Source organism: Pseudophryne corroboree, chromosome 10, assembly GCF_028390025.1.
Source record: "Pseudophryne corroboree isolate aPseCor3 chromosome 10, aPseCor3.hap2, whole genome shotgun sequence".
In the NCBI taxonomy this organism is placed as follows: Eukaryota; Metazoa; Chordata; class Amphibia; order Anura; family Myobatrachidae; genus Pseudophryne; species Pseudophryne corroboree.
Window position 1 is genome coordinate 174,714,246 of NC_086453.1, and position 17,478 is coordinate 174,731,723.

The 17,478-nt window shown below is 47.2% G+C and overlaps 1 protein-coding gene across 2 annotated transcripts in view; it reads right to left on the bottom strand.

The window, feature by feature from the left end:
* UTP3 (UTP3 small subunit processome component) overlaps positions 1-17,478 on the bottom strand; it is a 135,040-nt gene that overhangs the window by 41,515 nt on the left and 76,047 nt on the right. Inside the window, exons 6-8 of one of the 2 annotated variants that reach the window (XM_063942950.1) lie at positions 13,228-13,324; positions 3,163-3,240; positions 666-790 (exon numbers count right to left, since the gene is read on the bottom strand). In XM_063942950.1, coding sequence (XP_063799020.1) covers positions 666-790; positions 3,163-3,240; positions 13,228-13,324 — 300 coding nt within the window. The remainder of the gene's footprint in view (positions 1-665; positions 791-3,162; positions 3,241-13,227; positions 13,325-17,478) is intronic. The other variant, XM_063942951.1, reaches the window with a different exon arrangement.

Sequence of the window (17,478 nt, forward strand, 5' to 3'; positions counted from 1 at the left end):
AAACACATATACATGCACACACTTACACACTAGGCTTCATTTTTTTTTTCTTTTTGTTGGGAGCCAATTACATACTAGTAAATTTTGGATAGTGGGAGGAAATCCATATACCCTGGGGAAACACAGGGAAGCAGAGAGAGAATATACAAACTCCACCATTACGTAATACATATGAAGAGCATGGTTTGAGGGATGCAAGAACCACAGAAAACATGGCCTCTGATTCAATTTATGAAAAATCTTGAAAGACAAACAAAACAAAACATGGTAGCATAGCTTCCGTGTAATACCGAGGTCACAAATGCTTTGTAGGGGCTGAATGGGCGACCCAATATATGAAGATATAGTAAGGATGTCCATCCACCATCGATGGTTAACCACCATCGGTTTGCCATTGATGGGCAATGGTTTTTCAATCTATGGTGGAGATTTGATGGTTCCCCATCATCGATGGAAGTGTGTTATTAATGTTTATTTTTACACCTAGGCCTAGGAGAAAGACGCTTAGCCCCTGCCCCTTACTTGCAGCTGATAAACCACATCCCCTTTCGTTCCCCACAGCAGGGATATCCATTGCTAGGTGCAAACCACTGATGGTTCCCCTTTGATGATTTCATGCCACTGAGGTTAATCCCAGATGGCCACTTATAAGAAGTACGACTTACATGAATAAAATCCAGACGGTAATCTTCCTCATTTAGGGCCTTGGCCAAGCGCCTCTGAACATTCTGTGCTTCCTCCTCCTCCTCCTCTGCCTCAGCTTCCAACTCCTCTTTGGTTTTTTTTACTTCTTTTATAGAATAAAAAATATTTTTTTTATACGTATTTAAAAAGGCCAGCCAGCATTTATACAAATGATACATGGAGAGTATTTGGTAACAATATGTGAAAGACCAAGATATTGGAAAACCATTTTATTTCAAAATCTACAGTAGGTGAAGCAATGTAGGTGTGTTTTGACTTTCTACAAAGCAAGATAGGCATCCCAACAGGGAAAACATCACTACAGGAATATCCGCTCCAGAGACCGGAGTTACAGTAGGGATAAAGACTAAAGGCCTGATTCTGTCAAGCAGTTGCAATTCTTGACATAGGAATTGCAATATGCTTGTACGCCCATGTTCTAAGCTGGATGCATGTATCTGATCACATGGCCCTAGGTGATACTTAATCCATGCTAGGTTCATGAGATGTGACAGAATATGGGATATATTCAATTAGAGTCGGAAATTGCCGTTTTGTCCGAAAAGACCCGAAAGCAATTGAATATACCCCAATATGTATATGTGTAACTTAGAACAGGTAGTAACTCTCATAACTAACCCACAGGATGTTTCTCTTATGAGTGAATGCCTTTTTGCTACTAACTTGTCACCCATTAACACCCATTCAGGCGTCGCTGAGAAATGATCGAGATGTGTCTGCATCTGGACTTGCGCGCAACTGAGAAGTTATGCTAGAGCAGGGTGCCCAAAAGTGCTGCCCCACATGTGTGATGTCAATGTTGCAGGGACGTGCAGTCAGAGGAGCAGTGCCTCCCCTGTCATTAATGAGTAAAATAATACAAAGAAATTACTTGACACATATTGTGTCATAAGTAATTTCTTTATATTATGCTAACCATTTCAGTACTTAAAATGAGTTTGGGAGGCACAGAGAGCAGTGCCTCCCATTTACAATGTGAACAGGTTAAATGCGGGGGGTGGGGCAAACCACTGGGCTGTAAAGCCCATTAAAAAACAGTGGGGAAAGCGGCATTTATACAAGTGCCTCATTGACAGGGACACCACTCCCGTGTCAGCGAGGCAGATGTGATTGGACAGTGGATCCAGTGCTGGATCCGCTGCTCCAGTCACCCACACGCGGCGGGGTGAAGAGGCAGCGGGACCTGACGCTACTGTGGAGCTGTTACTACAGTAGCGCGGCGGGGTGAAGAGGCAGTGAGATCCGGCGCTACTGTGGAGCGCCAGCCCCGGAGGCAGCGGGAACCAAAGAGCTGGAGAGAGTGCGGCGGCGGCCAGCGCTCTTACCGCTCCTTACTCCTCATCTGCCCTCCTAACCAGCAGCATCACCAGCACCTACGCTCTCCAGGACCACCCAGGTTAGAGAGAGGGGGGAGCGGTTGGGCTGGGTGGGACGTGACTGGGCAGCTCACCCCCAGATCACTTGGGCTGCAGAGAAAGGGGGTGTAATATTACACACACGTGTGTGTGCGTGTGTGTTTGTGTTATATATATAGATATATATATATATATACACACACATACATACATACATACACACACACACACATATATATATATATACATACATATATATACATACATATATATAGAGCAATGAAGGACAATTGCAAATGTACATATAAGTATCGTACCTTAAATAGCATTGAGAGATAGAGACCCCCACCAAAACCATCACCACATGCTGTGCACACGCCGTCGGGGTCTAGTGACGTCACGATTGTCACGATGTGACGTAACTGGACCCCCGACGGCGTGTGCACAGCATGTCGTGATGGCTACAGTGGGGGTCTCTATCTCTCAATGCTATTTAAGGTAGGATTCTTATATGTACACTTGTATGTCCTGAGGAAATTTTATTTTATTAAAATAAAACGTTGACCAGCTTTAGATTGTCACGCTATGTCTATGATAATTGGTTTTAAAAGTCCTGCGAGGGCCGTAGCACCCTCCTCATCGCTATCTGCATACTTTGAGGGCCCCCAGCAGGGACGGACTGGGGCTTCTTTCCAGCCCTGGCATAAATGCGCGCGCGACTACAAAGGGGTTCGCGGACACTGCAAATGGGGGAGTGCCACGAGTCCGAGGGAGTGGACTTGCGGCACGCCCCCATATTGATTAGCAATGGGGCACTATGTACGGCAGCAGGGGACAAAGCAGGGAGCTACGCTGCACGCGGCCTTCCTGGCTCTCTGTGGACCGGACCACCAGTCCATCGGCCCTTCTGGCATTTGCCAGAAGGGCAGTCAGGCCCTAGCACCTAGGCTTTATATTATATATAGACATATATATAAAAATCTCAGTGCCTCTCCAGCCAATGACCTCACCGCACATCACTGCAATGTTGATACTTGAGGAATTTACAGGGGGGAAAAAATCCACAAGTGTCACAAACAGGAACATACAAAACACAACATACTTTTCTTGCTGTATTCTTTGTAGTCTGTGTCATAATACAGTCTTTTCTTCTGACCCCAAGCCAATTCATCTGGGATATCTATAAAACCATAGAGAACATGATTATTTCACAGCACAATAAAATAGTATTTATCCAGTTGCATCACAAAGTAACTTATAGAGGTATTGTGTTATTGGGGTCATTAGGCAACATTTCATTTTATTTCAGACATGAAAGCAGCTGATCACTAAAAACAGGATTTTGGTACTTACCAGGTAAATCCTTTTCTTTAAAACCATAAGGGGCACTGGAGTACTCTTGGGATATGGACGGCTTCCGCAGGAACAAGGCACTGAATATTTACATTTAGAACTCTCCTCCCCTCCATATCCCAGAGTACGAACAGGAGCTATAGAGAGGTTGACAATGGAGAATTACATATAACATAACGGACAACAATAAAGTTGACACATAACGTGACTGACAACTAAACAGTTGGCACTATAACCGATAGAACTTGAAACTTTGAACCAGTCGGTGAGAATGTGTTACCATAAGATCCCCTGAACTTACCACAAACCAGGTAAAACTGCTCTGGGTGGGCGTCCAGTGCCCCCTATGGATTCAAAGAAAAGGATTTACCTGGTAAGTACCAAAATCCTATTTTCTTTTTCATCCACTAGGGGTCACTGGAGTACTCTTGGGACGTACCAAAGCTTCCCCCGTGGGCGGGAGAGCAGTTTGGCGCCTGTAACACTAGGCGGCCAAAGCTAGTTGCTGATGCCGCAAACGTATCAAACTTGTAAAAGCGCACAAACGTGTGCACTGATGACCATGTAGCCGCACGGCAAAGCTGCGTTGCAGAAGCCCCACGACCAGCTGCCCACGAAGTTCCCACAGAACGTGTGGAATGAGCTGTTACTGATGTAGGCGGCTGTAACCTAGCATGAAGGTAAGCCTGACGAATGGTCAGTTTAATCCATCTGGATAAGGTCTGCTTAGAAGCTGGCCAACCCATCTTGGCAGCATCATAGAGAACAAACAATGTATCCGTCTTACGAACTGTAGACGTTCGGGATACATAAACGCGTAATGCGCGTACCACATCCAAGGTTCCAGAATTTCCTGTCAACACCGGAACTACTATTGGTTGATTGATGTGAAAAGATGACACTACCTTTGGTAAGAAAGCGGGATTCGTCCGAAGTTCCGCTCTGTCATCATGAAACACCAAATACGGTGGCTTGCATGACAAGGCACCCAAATCTGAAACACGCCTTGCCGAAGCTAAGGCTAGTAGAAAAATTGTTTTCCAAGTGAGAAACTTAATATCCACTTGATGTAAGGGTTCAAAATATGAAGACTGTAAGAAATCTAAAACCAGATTCAAGTCCCATGGCGCTGTAGGTGGAATGAATGGAGGCTGTGCTCTGAGGACACCTTGCAGAAAAGTGTGTACAGACGGCAATAGAGCCAATCGTCTTTGAAAGTAAATTGACAAAGCAGATACCTGCACCTTTAGTGTAGATAAACGCAGTCCTCCATCTAACCCCGTCTGTAGAAATAAAAAACGGGATAACTTGAAAGATGATGTCGGAAACTTCCGATCTTCACACCAACCTATATAGGCACGCCAAATTCTGTAATAATGAGCCGCCGTAACTGGCTTCCTAGCACGTAACATGGTTGGTATAACCGATTCTGGAATGCCCTCTCTTCTTAAGAGGGCGGTCTCAACAGCCACCCCGTCAAACGCAGCCGCACTAAATCGGGGTAAAGGAATGCACCCTGTTGTAACAGGACCGGACGTAGTGGGAGCGGCCAAGGATCGTCTGCGAGTAGTCCGCGGAGATCCGAAAACCAAGCTCTCCGAGGCCAATGAGGCGCCACTAGTATGACTGTGGCGGACTCTTTTGATCCGTTTTAGCAACAGAGGGAGCAGCGGAAACAGGTACACGAGGCTGTACGGCCACGCGATAGTGAGAGCATCCACCGCCACTGCCTTTGGATCTCGCGTTCTGGACACATACTGGGGCGTTTGGTGATTGTGGCGAGATGCCATCAGGTCCACTTGAGGGTAACCCCACCTCTGGACCAACATGTGAAACACTTCTGGATTAAATGCCCATTCTCCTGGATGAAAATCCCGACGGCTGAGATAATCCGCCTCCCAGTTGTCCACTCCCGGAATGAACACTGCCGACAAAATCACTTGGTGATGCTCGGCCCAATTGAGGATTCGAGCTACTTCCCGCATTGCCATGCGGCTTCTCGTTCCTCCTTGTTTGTTGATGTATGCGACCGCCATCGCATTGTCTGACTGCACCTGAACAGTCTGAGACCGAAGCATGTGCACTGCTTGTCGTAGCGCATTGTAAATTGCCCGGAGTTCCAGGACATTTATAGACAGCAATCTTTCGTGATCCGCCCGGAGACCCTGGAGCTGACAATTTTGAACTACAGCTCCCCAACCTCTGAGACTCGCGTCCGTCGTTAGAATTATCCAATTCCAGGCGCCGAACCGTTTCCCTGCGGTTAGATTGTGTACTTTGAGCCACCAGAGTAGAGACACTCTGGCCCGTGGCGACAACCTCACCCTGTGGTGAATCTGCAGATGCGAGCCCGACCACTGTGTGAGCACATCCAGTTGAAAAGGACGTGAGTGAAATCTCCCGAACTGAAGCGCTTCGAAAGCCGCCACCATTGTGCCTAAGAGGCGAATGCACAAATGTACCGAGACTGTGCGTGGCTTGAGCACTAATTGTACCAGATGACGAATGACCTGTACTTTCTGTTCTGGTAGGTAAATTCTTTGATTTACCGTATCGAGAATCATACCTAGGAATTGAAGTCGTTGAGACGGAATCAGATGTGATTTCTTGAAGTTAACAATCCAACCGTGCTGAACCAGTACATTGTACGTTAGCAACGCATGTTGGAGGAGCATCTGTTGAGACGGAGCTTTGATGAGCAAATCGTCCAAGTACGGAACTATTATCACTCCCAGGGATCTGAGATGAGCTATCATCACAGACATCACCTTGGTGAATACCCGAGGCGCTGACGAGAGGCCAAACGGTAGAGCCTGAAACTGGTAAAGGTTCTGCCGTATTGCAAACCGCAAGAACCTCTGATGAGGTGGCCAAATCGGAATGTGTAAGTACGCATCCTTGAGATCCAGTGCAATCATGAATTCCTGTGGCTCTAAACCTGCAATTACTGACCGCAGAGATTCCATCTTGAATCTGTAGTAAGTGACGTACTGATTGAGATCCTTTAAGTTCAATATTGGCCTGACCGAGCCATACGGCTTTGGTACCACAGACAGACTGGAATAATAACCCTGACCATGTTGGTGTACAGGGACCGGAATCAAAACTGCTGAATACAGCAGAGACTGAATGGCAATTTGCAGAACCGCCCTCTTGTCGTCCGACACAGGCAGTCCTGTCTTGAAAAACCGCAGTGGCGGGAGACAGTCGAACTCTATTTTGTAACCTTGTAACACTAAATTGCGGATCCACCCATCTGTGGACGTCTGGAACCACGCCAACTGGAACGTCTGACGGCGTACTCCCACAATTGGAGATCCAAGATGGGCTGGGAGCCCGTCATGCCACTGGCTTGTCGGTGACCTTAGCGTTCTGACGACTGGTGTTGGTTTGTTGGAAACCACGTCCTCGACCTCGTCTACCAGGCGTGGCTGTTCCTCTGCCACGTCCGCGAAAGGGCTGAGGTCTAAAGGATTTGAACGCAGGGTCCAGAGTATCTCTGTCTAGGTACCGTTGGAGGCAATGTTAAGAAAACAGACTTTCCTCCCGTGGCCTCAGAAATCCATTTGTCCAATTCAGGACCAAACAACTTCTCGCCACCGTAAGGTAAAGCCTCTATACCTCTTTTGACCTCCGCCTCCGCTTGCCAAGAACGCAGCCAGAGTGCTCGTCGTGCTGTAACTAGCGACGATGAAAGGCGAGATTCGAGCTGACAGACGTCAGTAGAATCTGTACATAGATAATCAGCAGCTTCCCAGATTTGATCAGCGAGAAGTATAAGGTGATCGTCACGTAGGGCAGACTTGAGTTCTGTTATACATACCATTAGCGCCTTAGTTACCCAAATGCCAACCAACCCAGGTCTAAGCAACACTCCTGCTGCTATATACATGGACTTTAGCAAAGCTTCTATTTTACGGTCCGAATGGTCTTTAAGCGTAGTAGCAGTTGGTACTGGTATGGTTAATTTCTTTGTAAGTTTAGACACAGACGAATCCACCAATGGCGGATTCTCCCATGTAGCTGTCACAGACTCTGGAAACGGGTAACTAGACTTAAATCTGCGAGGTATAGAAAACCGTTTATCCGGATTCTTTCGTGTTTCTAGTAACATCTTATTAAGAGATTCCGAAACAGGAAAACACATTGGAGTTCTCGGTCGTTCAGTAAAGACGACTTCATCATTTGTCAGAGGCTCCTCAGTTTCTGTAAACTTCAGAGACTGACGCACCGCTCTGATGAGATTATCAATGTCCGGGCTGTCAAAATCGTCACTATCTGACTGCTGGTCTACTTCGCCCTCCTCACCGTCATCTTGCGCAATGAGGTCTGGCATAGAATTCGTCAGAATGCAACATAGCAGAAACTGGTAAATCATAAGACAAATGAAATTTATCCCTACTACCCAAAATGGACTTGGACTTTTGGTAAGGCTGAGACCCCTCCGGTAGTTCTAGCGGTCTCACCCTAGACTCAGATCTTGCCGCTTCCCGCTCTTGTCGAGCGGCGGCCAATTCTCATTGCAATCCAGCCAGGACATCTGCTAGCATAGCCCATGGAGGGTCCGGGAATGAAACCGGCTTTGAAACCGGAGCCGAACTTGTATTCGTAGCTGAATCCACAAAACATACTGTACATGTGGTAGATCCATCCGGTAACACACTCTTACAGACATGGCAGTGAAACTGCTTTTTTGTTTTTGCTGGTGCCTTACTCATTATGCAGACAGACAACACAATATACAAAGACAGACAACTTGACAACTTGCACAACTCAGTAAAATAGTACTAAGGTGTATATATATATATATATATATATATATATATATATATATATATATATATATATATCTATCTATATAGTCCCGCAATGGTGTGGCACTCGGCTGGATAAATGGACAATAAACCAACACTGCTAGTATTAAATATAGGGTGATCGATTTTGTTAAGCCCCTAAGGGGTGGCGATCGCAATCGATTGTTGTTGCAACGTGAGACAGAGTGGATTTACCGTCTGGGAGTAATATCACCTAGAGGGTTAAATGAACACTTGAGCTTTAGTTGCTTTTAGGAATTACTCTTTTGAAGCAATGGATACTTTTTTTCAGAGCCGTATGTGTGATTATTTGCTTGTTGTCATGGCGATGGGAGTCACTAACGTGATGATGTAATACGTGTTGGACGTTAGGGGGAAGTTCAGACGGACCTCCTGGCGCGAATTCACTCTGGGTGCATGATTATAAAGGTATGTAATGTCATTTATGTGCATTGTATCCTGACGATAGTGCAATAAAGCACTGAAACGTTGTAAGACCCGACTGGTTTATTGTCCATTTATCTAGCCGAGTGCCACACCATTGCGGGACTATATTTATACATTGGTATATGTGGAGGCACCGGCGCAGCTATTGGAGTTTTCGTGGAGTGCCGGTCTGAAATTGCTGTATATCTATCTATCTCTATATATCTATCTATTTCTATATAGCTATCTATTTCTCTATATATATATATATATATATATATATATCTATCTCTATCTATCTGGCCAAGTGCAGTGCACGCCAGTAATATATGAAATCTGATCCCAAATTCCCACTAACACCCCTACGCCTCCGGTGGAGTAGAGATGTAGTACAAGAACGTTCTGGAATCACAACAGGAAGAAACAGGAAGCATGGTTAAAATGGCCACCATGCCATGTTTACAGTTAAAACATAGTGCAGGTTATAACTTTTGCAAAACAGATATACCCTGGGAATAATCCTGTTAAAAAAGGCTTAATAGCCTATCTATCTAATAACCCATGCTGCTGCTGCTATGGACACACTTCTCCCCCCTTGTGTGTGTCCCCCCCCGTGCTCCGTGTACCGCTGTCTATCCGGCGGGGAGCGGGTACACGGAGCCGGGGCTTACATGGATTCCGGGGAGCTGAGGTAGAGGGAGCGAGGTAGAGGGAGCCGGGTAGCGGGAGCCGGGGAACGCGCTGCATAGAGCCGTGTGCGGCTATGTGTGGCAAATGTGGCTGGCACGGCTCTGTGAGCGGCGGGAGGCGGCACATAGCGCAGGCGACCTGGTAGCGGCGGTGGGCGCTCACATAGCGGCGGTGACCTGCGGCGTTGTCCTGGTAGCGGCGGCGGGCGGCTCGGCGCTTCACAACAGTGTCCCCACACAGCGGGGCGGCAGTGTGAGCTGACCGCCCCGTCCCCAACATACCTGGACGCCTGTGGTGAGGGGCTATGACGGGGCTTCTTCTGTAAGCTCCGTCCAGCCTTTCCTGCAGGTAGTCCTGCACTTGGCTGTGAGGGAGCTCTTTTTTAGAGAGGCCCGACACGCCACAGCTGCTTGTAGCAGCTTCCACTATCCCGGACCCACGCCTATTGGAAGGGGGGAAGGGATGTGGAAAATGTTGGTAAAAAATAAAAAATAAAAATATATTCAAAAGAAGTGTGGATAAGCTCCACACAAGCCTTGTTGCTATTATGAGCACAGAAAAAACACTGAGGTACTCTGGGATATGGAGGGGAGGAGAGTTCTAAATTTAAATATTCAGTGCATTGTTCCTGCGGAAGCCGTCCATATCCCAAGAGTACTCCAGTGATCCCTAGTGGATGAAAAAGAAATAAACACAGTCTAGTCTACGGGAAAATTAGCTTTTTGTAAAAAAGTAACTGTGCCATGTTTACTCTTTACTTTAATGTTAAGCAAAAAGAAAAAAAAAATAAGCCATAATAATTAAATAAACAATTTGCCCTAGCCTGGACTTGAAGAGCTGTGTAAGGTCACTGATTTCGTAGAATATACAAGTTAATTTCATATTTTAGAACAGACATGTCAAACGTGTGGTCCGTGATGCCTTATCGTGCTCAAATGCCATCCTCAAGGCACCCCGACGGTCCAGGTTTTAGGTATATCCATGGCTTAGTGCAGATGGTTAAATAAAATTGTCTGAGGTGCTAATTACGTCACTTATGGCCAAGCATGGCTAAATTTAAAATGGTTCCGGTATGAATGGCAGTGATCGCCGAAACGCGCTATAGGACTGGGGACTCACTTTTTAAGAATGGGCGGGTCCCCGGGGACGCGCTCCGTTGGAATTGCTCTCTGGAGCCTGATTGGTCACTAGCTGACTTTTCTCTGACGTTATTGGTCAGAAGTCAGCGGCGGCTGCTGCTGCTGGGCGGGATGATGGCGGTGCCGGGAGTCAGAGACACGCTGAGAGGACTGAGGGAGCCGTTATCGTCATGCCACGGGAAGCTGCAGCGCGGCGCTCCGGGGCTTGATCCACACTTGTCACCCTCTCCCTGGCTGCACTAGTTCACGAGAGGGGAAGGGGGTGTCAATCCGCAAGTTTACAGATGATACAGTAGGTGCCGGAGCCGCCGCCAGATGACATCACCCAGCAGAGTGATGAAGCAAGCCGGACCAGTCACCTGTGAACAGATCCCTGCAGAGCTGGCACTGCAGAGGTAATTTAGCCGAGCCAGTGTGCGGGGCCAGGTAGAAACTGAACAGCAGCAGGCTAATGCTGCCTTAACAGTGTCTGCCAGCCCAGTATCCCCCATCATTACTGACCCTGCCAGCCCAGTGTTTACACCTTCCCTTCCCAACCAGCCCACTGTGTTATCTCACTGCCCTCCCATCTAGAACCCCCCTGTCAGTCCAGACACACTGATTCCCCTCCCCAACTCAGCCCAGTGTTACCTTCTCACACCCCTATATCTCTGCCCCTCTACCTGGCGCAGTGTGTAGAACGTGCTCTACCTGGCGCAGTGTGTAGAACTTGCTCTACCTGGCGCAGTGTGTAGAACGTGCTCTACCTGGCGCAGTGTGTAGAACGTGCTCTACCTGGCGCAGTGTGTAGAACGTGCTCTACCTGGCGCAGTGTGTAGAACGTGCTCTACCTGGCGCAGTGTGTAGAACGTGCTCTACCTGGCGCAGCGTGTAGAACGTGCTCTACCTGCCTGGCGCTAATAACGTGCTCTGCCTGGCGCTAATAACGTGCTCTGCCTGGCGCTAATAACGTGCTCTGCCTGGCGCTAATAACGTGCTCTGCCTGGCGCTAATAACGTGCTCTGCCTGGCGCTAATAACGTGCTCTGCCTGGCGCTAATAACGTGCTCTGCCTGGCGCTAATAACATGCTCTGCCTGGCGCTAATAACGTGCTCTGCCTGGAGCAATATGTATAACGTGCTCTACCTGGTGCAATGTGTATAACGTGCTCTACCTGGCGCAATGTGTAGAACGTGCTCTACCTGGCGCAATGTGCATATTGTCATCTACCTTGTGCAATATGTATAATATGCTCTGCCTGGCGCTAAGTGTATAACGTGCTCTGCCTGGCGCTAATAACGTGCTCTGCCTGGAGCAAAGTGTATAACATGCTCTACCTGGAGCAATATGTATAACGTGCTTTACCTGGCGCAGTGTGTATAGGAGGTTCTACCTGGTGCAATGTGTAAAGGAGGTTCTACCTGGTGCAATGTGTATAAGCGGCACTACTGTGCGGTATAATGTGAATTGGTACTATTGTGTGGTCACGCTCCTTCTCCATTAAGCCACGCCCATATATATATATATATATATTTATTTATTTATTTTTTTTTTTGCGTGCCTTCGCCACGCACTGCCTATACTTTAGGTTCTGGGAGGTGGAGAAACAATTCACTTTCTGCCAAGGGGCACCAAAATGTCTAGTTACAGCTCTGGTGCAGGGTGTCCTGCATGCTACACAGCCCAGCAGCACTGTCACCCCATTCCCCACCTTGCAACAAGATTAAGATTAATAAGAACCTTCATTCCGATGGGACCCAGAAAAGGACCGGTAGGACCCCAATTTTTTAAAAGTGAGGGGTCCCTGGGACCCACTTTTTTTTGGGCTCAGCGTGATCACTGTGAATGGTCGACAATGTTAAGGTCGACAATCATTAGGTCAACATTGACATACTCGACACATGAAAATGGTTGACACGTGAAAAGGTTTACATGGATTTTTGGACTTTTTGTGGTGTCATTTTGTCCGTAACATGACCAGGAACCCCAATTAGTGTACCGTGTCCCCTTGCATGGCGAGCGACGCTGCGTTCAGCACAGGTTACCGTTCCCAATCGTAGTCCACGTAGTCCACGTGGATGGTAAAGTGTGAAAGTTTTTTTTTTAAACTATTTTTTTTTTAAAAAGCCATGTCGACCTTTCCATGTGACGACCATTTGTCCATGACGACAATTAATTGTCGACCTGAGTGTCGACCTTAACATTATCGACCATCTGAACGGATACCATTTAAAACCGGGAACGTTGGGGTGCCTCGAGGACCGCGTTTGAGAACCTCTAATTTAAGCTTTATAATTTATGCACACTGTTAAATCTATGGGGTGGTCCAGACAGGGCTGTAGAGAAATTGGCCAGGCCTCTGTAAAGCAGGGTGTGTGGCCTAATAACGGAAACTTTGCTGTGGAGCTACACTGGTCTTCACAGGGGGACACTGTGCACTACTCATCCAGGCACAAATCCAGTGGTGGCAGCCTTCCAGGATTCACCGCAGCCTGGCATACAGCAGCATGTGCTGGTCTAGGGAGAGAAGCTGCAGCTGGCTGACCGGTAGGATGGGGGAGTGAGACTGTATACCTGGGCCACGTCAACAAGCCTGGGCCATTAGTACCCCCCCTTCCTCCCCACCACTGCGTCCGGGTGTACATACTGTATATACTTCAGCAATCACTGCTAATTGTAATCTCATGTAAATAAAAGACACCTCGAAGGATAATCATGGTTAACGATAACACTCCTCCCCACAGAACATTGGCAAAGTAAACTGACCATCTTTTCGAAGATCATCCAAGTCACTTCCCATTGAACTACGGTCCTCCTCCTGCTCATCATCTTCTTCATGAATATCAAGGGGCATAAGCTCATCCTACAGAAATAAGCAATAAATCATAAGAACCCTAAGAAATAAAATTAGAGGATCTTTCCTTCTGGGTGATATTTTCTACAATGACTGTCATTAACTAATCAAAACATTGTTTTGGAAAATACTCCCCTGCCCAGGGATAACGGAGGTTCAGAGCAGAAGGTTAATGAAAACTAATTGGATTGGATTGGTTTGGCAGACATCCAATCAGCTGAAATCAAAATCTTGTATTGAGCGTTGATTAGAATGCCGTAGTGAGTGGGGATGCCATTTGGTAAGTGAATAGATTTTATGTATAAACTGAATATGCAGAGGCTTGCAATTTAAATGACCTAAGCAATAAATTAGTGGTTACAGTAGACTTACCTAGATAACCCTGTTTCTCTGAAAGCCATAGTGTCCACAGGATCTACCTTGGGATATGATGGAGCGGCAGCAGATTGGGCACCAAACAGTCAAGCTCTTCAGACTCCCAGGATGCACTGGGCCCACCCTCTATATTCCCGGATCAGGCAATTCAGTTAATACCAAAGCTCAAGGCAGGAGCAGTTTACATGAGAGCGAGACCTATTCAGGTGAGAAACATACACACACTTCCACACCAAAGGATAGGAAGACATTAGTAGGTATACAGTTTCTCAAATCAGGTGCGTCGGGGTGGGATCTCTGTGGACTTCAGAGAAACAGGGTTATCTAGGTAAGTCTACCATAACCACTGATTTCTCATTCAGGGTCCACAGTGATCCTCACCATCTGCCTTGGGACATCCCAAACCCATACTAAGGGAGGGGACGTTCCTGATCAGACAGGAGAGTCTTCCGCCCAAATGCAGCGTCCTGAGAGGCAAATGTGTCAAAGGCATGATGTTTAATAAATGTGTTAATGGATGACCATGTGGCTGCCTTACAGATCTGTTCAGCTGAGGCACCTCGATAAGCAGCCCAGGAAGGACCTACCTTACGAGTAGAGTGAGCAGAGACATTATCCGGAATCGGGAGATCATCTTGGGAGTATGCTTCTGATATTGTCATCCGAAGCCATCTCGCCAGTGATTGCTTATTGGCAGGCCATCCTCTCTTGTGAAATCCGTAGAGGATGAAGAGAGTGTCTGTCCTTCTAATGACACTAGTACGATCATCGTAGATTCTTAACGCATGAACTACGTCCAATGATGCATCTCCCACAGAGAAGTCTGGTCCCTGAAAAGTCTGAACTACTATCTCTTCATTAAGAAGGAACTTAAGAGAACACTTTAGGAAGATATCCAGATTTGGTTCTAAGAACGGCTCTATCCGGATGAAATAAGGGGACCGACACATCAGTGCCCCTAAATCTGATACTCTTCCAGAATGCCAGAAGAAACAGCACCTTGGCTGTTAACCATTTCAGATCCATTCTAGATAGTTCAAATGGAGCGACTTGCAAAGCCCTGAGAAATAAACCTAGATCCCAGGGAGCAGTCAGGGGAACAACCGAAGGTTGAATGTGATGCAATCCTTGGAAGAATGTGCAAACATTCTGTAGGTCTGTAATTTTCTTTTGAAACCATACAGATAATGCTGACACCTGTACCTTCAAGGAAGCCACGCGGAGACCACTGTCCATTCCTGCTTGAAGAAAAGCTAGAATTCTAGAAACCCTTAAGGATCTCGGATCCAAGTTCTTGGCAGCGCACAATTGAAAGTAATCATGCCATATCCTATAATAGATGTGAGCAGAAGAAGGCTTCTTGCTTTCAGCATCGTCTGGATTACCTCTTGCGAAAACCACCTCTATGCTGATTACACACAACTCTACCTCTCCTGATCTGTCCCCCTCAGTCCTCTTTCAGGTCTCCAGCTGCCTCTCTGCCATCTCCTCCTGGATGTCTGAGCGCTCTCTGAAGCTCAACATGGACAAAACTGAACTCATTATCTTTCCCCCAGCCAGAGCAACAAACACCCCCTACAAATATCTCTATCACTGTTGACAACACTATCATCTTCCCCGTTCCCCAACTCCGCTGCCTGGGCGTCACTCTTGACTCTTCCCTCTCCTTTGCACCCCGCATCCAAGCTCTGGCACAATCTTGTTGATTCCAGCTACGCAACATTGCTCGTATCAGGTCATTTCTCTCCCAGAGTGCAACTAAACTTATCATCCACTCACTGGTCATCTCACGACTCGACTACTGCAATGTTCTCCTCACTGGCCTCACTTGCTCCCACCTCGCTCCCCTCCAATCTGCCCTCAACTCCACAGCTAGGCTCATCTTCCTCTCCCGCCACTCCCCTTCGACAAAATCTACACTGGCTCCGATTCCCCTACAGAATCCTCTTCAAACTCCTCACCCTCACATACAAGGCCATCTCTAATTCCACTGCTCCCTACATCTCCAACCTCCTCTCGCTTCATGCTCCCTCCCACCCACCCACTACGGTTGGCTGATGACCGTCGCCTCTCCTCTGCCTTGGTCACTGCTTCCCATGCACAAGTTCAGGATTTTGCCCGTGCTGCACCCCTTCAGTGGAACGCGCTCCCCCGCTCCATTAGACTCTCCCCGACCTTGCAAAGCTTCAAACGGGCACTGAAAACCCACCTATTTATCAAGGCATACTCCTCCAATGCATAACCTAGTCCTTAGGCTGCTCCTCCATCCCCCTGTCCCATGCCTTGAACATCTCTGCTTTGCTTGCATACCGCCATCAGGCTTCCTCCTGCTTGCTTGCACCTCATGTCATCTGTCTGTCGCCCCTCCCCACTAGATTGTTAGCTCTTCAGAGCAGGGCCCTCATTCCTCTTGTTGTCTAAGCCCTCTTCTCGACACATTTCACTCAGCGACCATCTTTACCTGGCTTTATCTCCTACTGGTAAAGGCTCCTCTCTCTCTATGGCCACCAGCCCCAAGTAGTACAATGATTACTCCCTCGGTACTTACATCTAAGCTGTATTATGTTTTGAGAATTGTGGTGCTCTTTGTTACCTGCACTCCATTTTTGTTATTTATTTACTGTTATGCTTACGTTTTATCTCCCTGTACTGTCCTTTGTACGGCGCTGTGAAACACTTGTGGCGCCCTATAAATAAAATGTAATAATAATAATAACAATAATAATAATAAAAAAACCCTTTCGCCTTGAAGACAGATGCTTTAAGAGCCACACCGTCAAAAGACAGTCGATCCAGATGTTTGTAGAGACAGGGAACCTGAATCAGTAGATCTGGACGTTTAGGCAACAGAAATGGAGCATCCGTGGACAGCCTCTGCAGATCTGTGTACCAATTCGTTCTGGGCCACAACGGAGCTATTAATATTACGGCGCCCCCTTCCTGTTTGAATTTCCGAATCACTCTCGAGACACGTAAGCCAGGTGAAATTTCCATCTCATGGATAGAGCATCAACGAAGCTTGCTCCGGGATCCTTTGTTTTTGATCTGTACATCGGTACCCTGTTGTTCTGATGAGAGGCCTTCTGGCAGACCCCATTTGTCTACCAGAATCTGAAAGACTTCTGGGTGCAAGGCCCATTCGCTTGGAAGAATGTCGTGCCTGCTGAGAAAGTCCGCTTCCCAGTTTCCTACTCCCGGTATGAACACTGCCGACACAGCTGGATGATAATGTTCCGCCCATTTTATTGTGCGGTTTATCTCCTTCATTGCCATTTCACTTCGAGTACCTCCCTAATGGTTGAGGTACGCCACTGCCGTGGCTTTGTCTGATCGAATCTGAATCGGCTTGCCGTGGAGAATTCCCTTTGCCTGAGTGAGTACCATGTATATGGCTCGAAGCTCCAGAATGTTTATTGGCATATGGCTTTGTTCCATGGACTATCGCTCCTGGAATGAATGCTGACCTGTCACAGCTCCCCATCCCTTTAGGCTTTCGTCTGTTGACAAAATTTCCCAATCTGTGATCCAAAAGGGGCGACCCTTGTCCAGGTTAGAGACCGACACACTTAACAAGGAAGGATGTCTGGGTCTTTATGGTCTGATGATTTCCGTTCCATTTGGAAAGAATCAGATGTTGAAGGGGTCTTGAATAAAACTGAGCATATTCCACCATCGACCCCAGAACCCGCATTGCGCATGGATGGATGTCTTCCGACCGTGCAGTATTTACTGAACTCTGAAATCTTGCACTGAGGCAAAAAGATTCTCTGCAGAATGGTATTCAACAC